The sequence below is a fragment of the Narcine bancroftii genome, chromosome 7 (genome assembly GCF_036971445.1).
Source record: "Narcine bancroftii isolate sNarBan1 chromosome 7, sNarBan1.hap1, whole genome shotgun sequence".
In the NCBI taxonomy this organism is placed as follows: domain Eukaryota; kingdom Metazoa; phylum Chordata; class Chondrichthyes; order Torpediniformes; family Narcinidae; genus Narcine; species Narcine bancroftii.
In genome coordinates, this window is record NC_091475.1 from 20,712,459 (window position 1) to 20,720,808 (window position 8,350).

The window sequence follows — 8,350 nt, forward strand, 5'->3', positions numbered from 1 at the left end:
CACACACACACTTTTAGGAAGAAACCCACATTTGCTTTTATGAAAGGATTTTTGCTTTCATGAAAAAAATATGGAAGAACAATAAAGCAGTGACCATTATAGAGCCAATGGGGCAGTCAATGCACAGCCAGTGGGGTTGTCAGCACCAGCCAGTGGGGTTTTCAGACTGCAGCCAGTGGGGCTGTCATTGCACAGCCAGTAGGGATGTCAATGCGCAGTTGGTGGAGCTGTCACAGTATGGTCAGTGTGACTGTCAGTACGCATGTGGTGGGTCTATTATAGGGCAGCCGATGGGGCTGTCAGCGAACAGCCGGTGTGGTTGACAGTGAGCGGATGGTGGACTGTCACAGGGTGGCTGGTGGGACTGTCACAGGGCAGCCGATGGGGCCATTACCGGGTACCCGGTAGGGGCATCACAGGGCGGCCAGTGGGGCTGTCAAAATTCACTGGCTTCCCAATTCTGGTAAGTGAAACTACACTGTACATACATTATTTCTACTTTATATAGGCTGTGTATTTATCTTATCATTCCTGCTTTTACTAAAGTATATATTAGGGTTATTTTAGGCTTTATGTCTTATTTTGTATGATTGGGTAGGTTAATTTTTGGGTCTGGAATACTCAAAATATTTTCCCATGGGAATCAATGCTAATCACTTCTCTTTATGCCATTTTGGTTTTCAAAAAATTACATAGGGTCATTCTAGTTTCATGAAGCTGGGTTTATTTCTGCTGATTAGTTGGGCTTCAATGAATATATGAAAAAGACTAGTGATTTATGTCACCCTGTTAACCTTAACTGATATTCAGGCCAAACTCAGAAAATAGATGCAGGTGAAACCACCTACAAAGGTACCTCTGGGACATAGAGCCTTACAGTGCAGGCCCTTCAGCCCACAGTGTTGTGCCAACCTGTGTAAACCTACTTCACCATCAATCTAACACTACCCAATTTGACAGCATACACCCATTTGTCTTACATCCATGCCCCTGTTCAAGAATCATTTTTAATCTCTGTTTGTATCTGCCTCCACCAACACCCATCGCGCTGCGTTCCAAGCACCCACCACTCTTTGTTTAAAAATATTTATCTCTAACATCTCACCTAAATGTTCCTCCAGTCAACTTGAACAGATGTCCTCTGGAATTGGTCACTTCCATCCAAGGAGAAAGGCGCTGGTTATACACTCTATCTTTATCTTTCCTAATCATATATCGAAATCTGACAACCAACATTTTATTTCTTTAGGCATTTGTTTGAGCAACCTTGGGAGTCCGATAACAACACACACTCACAATCATATATAAAGGTTACACAGCCACAATGTAGGCACCACCGACAGGATGAAGATTCTTGTTGCTCTCAGCTTTCTGCTGACGGTTGTCAGCGCCGAAGTCTTTTCACGATGCCAAATCGTTCATGCCATCAAGAATTCAAAGTTGATAGACTTCACCCAGTATTCGGTGGCAGACTGTAAGTAACACTTCTCCTGTTCTGTCTCCTGGATTGTTGCAATTAGATGGAAGGCAAAGACAATGTTTTGTTTTAATGTGACATTGACCTGAATTGACACTGGGTTTTATGTCAGTTTTTGGTTGCTCTTGCAAGTGAGTAGAAGGATAGCTAGCTGGAAAATACAACATGTAAATAGTGGTGGGATGGTGTGTTCAGCTTGGAGTTTGTATCCCATCTTATATTCTCCGCACGTACCCCAACTCCTGGATTCCACTACTCATCTAGGTTCTGAAGATAATCTATGGCCAAGTCATTGGGTACATTTAAGGAAAAGACTGAAAGGTACTTGCTTAGCCAGGGTTATGGAGAGAAGGCCGGGCTGTTGGGCTGTAGAATAATGGATCAGCTCATGATGAAATGGCAGGGCAGGCACAATGGGCTGAAGAGCCTATTTCTGCTCCCTTGGCTTCTGGTCACTTGGTAAAGTAACTGAGCAATCAGCCATTTCTGGCATGTAGGAGGAAACCAGGGCACCAGTGGCAAAGCCACTTTGTCACAGGTAGCAAGAGTGAACTCCACACAGACAGCACCTGAGCTCAAGGTTGAACCTGGGTCTCTCGAGTTGTGATGTAATTACTACTTGTTGCTCCGTCTTGCTGCCCACACTTGAAGACTGTGGACCCACCAAGCAACCGAGTATGAGTAGATGTAATCCAACAACTGAATCCTTCCAATATTTTTGGATTCATTTTCAGATTTCTCATATCTAGTATACAATCTTTAGCAAGGGCAGGAATTGCTTTGGCCCTGATAGAGTCAACGAGCACAGATAAAGACCATTGAGACCACCATGTTTATGCCGACATTTGAGTCCCTGTCTATGGAATAGGATGTCATAGGTCAGGATTGGCCAAACCACAGCTCACGAGCCACATGCTGCTCTTTGACCTTTAACATACGGCTCGCTGCCGGTCTCCCCCTTCGCCCGTCTGACTCGTGCTGCCCGTCTCTCTCCCTCGCCCGTCCGACTAGCGCTGCCGGTCTCTTACCCGCCCGACTCGCACTGCTGGTCTCTCCCCCTCGCCTGCCCGATTCGCATTTTTAATAGTCTGATATTTTAAGCATTGTATTTTAGTCATTAAAAAATATGATTATAAGAAGGCTAATTTTGTAAGGTGAAGATCTGATTAAATATCTCTCATTTTTTTGGTTTACCTTTATTTACATATTTATGTCTTTGTGATTACTGAAACTAATACAAATTAACAGTTTAAAAACTGCAGACATGAATATATATTATTGCATTTAATATGCATTTCTTAAAATTTATATAATTTTTTTGTTACAAAATGTGTATGTAACAATAAAAACATATGTGTGAACTCAAGCATCAGAGTTTTATCATTTGTAGCTCTTACATTCAGCAAGTTTGGCCACCCCTGTCATAGATGTTCTGTGGTTAGTAAGGGATTACTTAAGGTTAAATCTGAGAGGTAAAAAAATGGTTCAGAACCTTTGGTCTCTACTATTCCCAATTCCCAGCACTTGTTCTGCAGCTTTCAATGCCTTGACAATTCGAGTAATTGTCCAAAACTAATTGTTGAAGGACCACATGAAACAACCTCCAGGGAAACCCAAAGGAAGTCACCGAGCAAATGTCGGCTGTTCCAGTCCACAGACTGATTTCATAAGTAGAGCTGAGTGTCAGTGTGTGATGCCAATATCCTGCTTCCTGGCTGAGATCCAGCTTTTGTCATTTTTTTTCCCCTTTCGCATCTATGTTTTTACAGCAGGGTGTGAGAGAGTCCACCCTCGACTTGATGCAAAACATACAATAAATCCCAATCCACTTCCTATGCTTTGGAGGGAATCAGTATTCCATCGCTCCCTATTGTAGGCAACAATGTCTTTGTTTAAATTCCAGGGGTGTGCATGGCTTCTCACGAGAGTAGCTATAACACGCTTGCCGTCAATTACCAGAGGGGCAGCGATGGAAAAATCTGGTCAGCAGACTACGGAATCTTCCAGATCAACAGTAAATGGTGGTGTGTTGATACGATGTTTCCATTTGGAGCCAACGGCTGCCATGTGAACTGTAACTGTAAGTAAACACGATACCAAAATAAAGTCCCTGCTGCTTGCACATCAGAATCGGAACTTATCGTCATAAGCAGGTGTCACAAAATGTATTGTTTTGCAGCAGTTTTACAGGTGCAAGAATTGCTAGAAAGTACATCTGTAAAAATAATTAATTAATGACAAAGAATAGAATAAAGTGAGGTGGGGTCTGTGGTTCATTGTCCATTCAGAAATCTGATGGTGGAGGGGAAGAAGCTGTTTTTGTACCATTGGGTGTTTATCTTCAGACTCCGCTACATCCTTCCTGATGATAGCAGTGAGAAGAGGGTAGTGCCTGGATTGTGAGGGTCCTTGATGATAGAGGCATAATCCATGTCCCTCTGTTCCCTGCATGTTCATATGTCTATCTGGAAACATCTTAACCACTAAATTTTAGACTACAGAGAAATGACAAGATAGAGGATCAGTGAAAGGAATAAGAGATCAGCCATGCTAATGAAAGCCAGGACAGACACAAGGGGCTGAATGTCCTTGTCTTTCTCTTACTGCTACAGCAGCTGTAAAATTATGAGTTTGATGGTGATTCAGACAGCATCACTTCCTCTCCTTCCTTCTCCATTACCTTCTTCTGGGAGCATTTCCGTGAACATTCATGTTTTCCCACCTGCCGCAGTGAATTTGGACCTCAAACCACTTGTGCTGTTCCCTATACAACATAGAACATTACAGCACACAATGGGCCCTCAGTCATTTAGCCATCCTGACCCATATAAATCTACCAAACAACAACCTAATTTGTCCCTATCTCACACCCATAACCCACTGCTTTTTCTCACATTCATGTGCCTAATAGTCTTTGAATATCCCTATTGTACCAGGCTGCACCACCACAACTGGCACAATTGCAATGCCTGGCAGAAAAACAAGGTACACTATAATGCAACTAGCTATGCCTTAAGGATTATAACTCCTGTTTGATTATACTTGGCTGTCAGCAGGGTCTGACACAGAGTAGGAGACAACAGTAGTATGTTGTTTTTGTAATGGAGACTTGCAGCCTCATGGCATGCCTCATGGTGCTGTTTATATCAATTTTAAAGTAAAGAACCTTTTCCTTCATTCATGTGTTGTCTAAGAACTCACACATATGAATACAAGATAAAGCATACACCTTGCCACATTTTTTAACATATGGGAATGTAGTCATTTTAAGTCCTGTGATGTGGGAGAAGGCAAGGCCATAAGCAGCAGTTCACTTTCTATCTGAGGTGTGTTCTGACACTCGGTTGGAAGAACAATGTTATTCTGAAACTTTCTCACTCATATTTGAACACAGTCAGAGGTAGGTTTGTTGACTATTTTCTTGTTTCTTTCATTCCCACAGCTTTCCTAACTAATAACGCTGACTTACAACCTTCCATCGATTGCGCTGCAATCATAGTGCAACAACAAGGAATGGAGGCCTGGTATGTAGAAACCTCCATCTACTGTCTCTCCTTTTTTTTGCTTTGATTAAAATGAATTAGGATTCAATCAAATCACAAACGGAGTATTCTAAAGAGATTTAGTAAAACACAAAAGTTGCCATGTGCTGGGGTTGAAGTACAAAGACAATGCTGGAGAGACTCAGCAGGTCATATACTATCCCACCAAGAACACCTGTAAATAGGAGGAGCAACACCAAATTTAGCATCTGGGCCCTCTCCAACTGGATGGCTTTAACATCAATTTCTTCATTTCCTGCTAGCCTGTTACCTGTTGTCCATCCCTTCTCCATCCTTCTGTCTTCTGTCCTACAGATCAGCATCCCCTTCATTCTCCCTTTCACAGAGACATCCACCCTCCACCAGTTTACTGTTGTGCCCTCCCTCCCTTATCCATCTTTTATTTCCTGCCTATCAAACTGTGCTCCTCCCCGACAACCTCCCTCGCCCCTTATCCACCATTTTGTTTGGGAGCCTGTCCACATTTTGTTCATTCCTTGTTGAAGGGCTCGGGCTTGAAATGTTGGTTATGTATCTCAAATCTGATATATAAAATACATTGTATGACCTGCTGAGTTTTTCCAGCATTTTTTTTTAACTAATATTCTAAAGAGATTCTTACAGCAAAATGCATTTTTTAGAGATATTGATAACGGGTGAGAAGTAGACTGAGTGAATGATTGGGAGGACAGTGAGGGGTATGGTAGCACAGAGAGCTACAACGAAATGTGCCAATAGGGATGGAATACAATGCATCACAGAAATATAGTATCTTGCATAGTGTATTGCAGTGAAACACAAAAGTCTGCAAATGCTGTGATGACAGTTAAAACACTGAATGTTGGAGGAAATCAAAAGGTTTTGCCATGTCATTAGGAGGTAATGATATATAACCAACATTTTGGGACTGACTCCTTGAAGAAGGACTCAGACCTGGAACATCAGTAACATATCTTTACCTCCTATGGATGCTGTGAGACCTATTGAGTTTAAATTTAAATTTAGACATACAGCATGTAATAGTCCTTTTTGGCCCACTAGCCTGTGCTACCCAAGTACACCCATTTGACCTATAACCCCCATACATTTTTGAAAAGAGAGAGGAAACCAGAGCTCCCAGGGGAAATCCATTCAGGCATGGGAGAACATAGAAAAGCAGGATGCAAACCTGGGTCGCTGGTGCTGTGACAACGTTACACTATCTGTGTTGCCCAGCATTCCTGCATTTTAGTGTATCCCAGAGAGAGAGAAAACTGTTAATGATGGTTTTATCAATGAGCAGTCAGGAGGAGGTAACATCAGTGCTTTCAAATAGTCAACAATAAAACCATTTGTTTGATTCTTCTACATCTGTGATTGTCTCTCATGTTCTATGCTCTGCTTTGTAGGACAAGTTGGGTCAACAACTGTAAGGGAAAATGGATTGCCTATTATTCGTGGTGCGTGTAACAAAGGTGGATATCATTAGACTGGCAAATCCCGTGCACTTTGGTAACACAAAGAAGATGGATTTCAAACAGTGATCCTGTCTTGCCGAGTTATTTCATTGTCAACTGGTTTAGATTCAACTGGAAAAATATGCATCAATAAAAGTCGGAAGTCAAGTGCTTTATTCTTGTTAACCAATCCATTTATAAAATCTGGGTCTATTACTGGAAACTGAAAGATGAAACCTTATAAAGCATATTCTTTTTATATGGGTAGTAAAGGGATGGGTGACCAAAAGATACAAGGTGTCATAAAAGCAGTAGGAAAAAACATTACACGATGGAAGAATAATGAAAGGACAAGATGTTCTTTGAGCAAACATATAAGAAGATTAAATTAGCATTAATAGATTATCTTTAAAGGAAATTAATAATATAATTATGGTTAATATAAACTCGGAAAAACAATGATTGGAGAAAATTGATCATATTATATTAAATTATTTTATTGTCTTGTACTCATTCACAGAATGTAATAATACACAAAATTTGTCAACTTTCACCTGCCTTAAAGACACTCAAAGAGAAAGATAAGCAAAAAGATCCTGTCAGAAATTCTGATTGTCCATGGATTCACCTCCAGTTCCCCCACATCTGCACAGATGGTTGTTTCATTGGAGAACCCAAGCTTCAGATGTGAATATCTGATATAATCCTGATGTGATCAGCACGTGAGGCCCTTTTGCGAACCCTTCTTGCCCTTACCACCCCTCGAATCCTGGTTCCAATAATTGGATCCCACGAGCGGGTCTACAGCAGCCCCATATCCACTGTTGATTCTTCAGCTGCTGTGCACTTCACTGGCCCACTAGCATTGTCTTCTTCCCTGTAGGATCGTCTTCCTAGGTGTCTCATTCTCAGCCAGTGGCTGTTTCTGCGCTCTGGTGCCCTGCACTGGTCTGCTGATCTACTGAAGTCTCCAATCCCTCATAGTTCCCTGCCAAACATGAGCACCAGTTTTGTGGGTACAGACCTCTGTGGTTTCTAGATTTTTTTAAAAATCACTGCCCCTTTACTAAGCTGTTTAATTTGTTTTTAAATCAAACTCCTTGAAGTATCGTGCTGTGGGGAATCATTTGAGGCAATGATAATGAACAAAGAATTTTAGAGGTGACTTCACCTGAAGAGTTGATCTCCCATCATTGAAATGAATGGAAAGATCAGACATACAGCTGTGACTCTCAAATCAAATCCACTTCCCCATTTTCACCAAGTAACCCTTCATTCGCCTCGTTGATCACGAATTTTCACCTTAAAAACATTCATAGAATGTGGTTCCAACAATTTTGAGGGAGAAAGTTCAAAAAAATTCATGACTCTCTCATTTTCAAAAATCTTTTTCCTTCCCACCAGTAAGTACCTATGACCTCTTACCTGTTGGCCTGTGTTCCTCCCCCTTCCCCTTCCTCCCTCCTCTCCTTTTCCACATTTCCCCTCACCACCCTTTTTATTTGGGTGTCCCTGTTTTTTCAATTCTTAACGAAGGGCAGAGGCCCAAAATATCGACTCCCTTTTCTTCCTCTGGATTCTGTGTGACCTGCTGAGTTTCTCCAACACCTTTGTGTATTGCACTCAATCCCAGCATCTACAGTATTTCTTGTTTAACTATATGCTTACATTTCTAGCTGTCTTTGACTTCTGCTCTAATTCAGTGGTTTTCATATGTTTCTTGCCACTCACATACCACCTTAAGTGTTTTCTATACAATAAGTGCTCTGTGATTAGTAATGGATTACTTAAGGTGGTATGTGAGTGGAAAGAAAAAGTTTGAAAAACACTTGTTTTAATCGCACCTAATTGACTCGTTATGAGCACGGTTTCATGAATCCAAAGGAAATGGGCCA

The 8,350-nt window shown here is 41.5% G+C and overlaps 1 protein-coding gene across 1 annotated transcript; it reads left to right on the forward strand.

Moving 5' to 3' along the window:
* Positions 1-1,344: 1,344 nt before the first annotated feature.
* Positions 1,345-6,567, forward strand: LOC138739970 (lysozyme C-1/C-2-like). The gene is made up of 4 exons (XM_069892426.1): positions 1,345-1,474; positions 3,381-3,557; positions 4,920-5,001; positions 6,408-6,567. Exons 1-4 carry the CDS (start codon positions 1,345-1,347, stop codon positions 6,466-6,468), a joined length of 450 nt encoding a protein of 149 aa, XP_069748527.1. The 3' UTR covers positions 6,469-6,567.
* The last annotated feature ends 1,783 nt before the right edge of the window (positions 6,568-8,350 follow it).

Excerpts from the sequence above, each read along its gene's own strand:
- LOC138739970 (XM_069892426.1), top strand. The coding sequence starts at position 1,345 with ATGAAGATTCTTGTTGCTCTCAGCTTTCTGCTGACGGTTGTCAGCGCC. Across the intron at positions 1,475-3,380 it reads CCAGTATTCGGTGGCAGACT|GGGTGTGCATGGCTTCTCAC; the intron begins GTAAGTAACACT and ends TTTAAATTCCAG. Across the intron at positions 3,558-4,919 it reads CTGCCATGTGAACTGTAACT|CTTTCCTAACTAATAACGCT; the intron begins GTAAGTAAACAC and ends TCATTCCCACAG.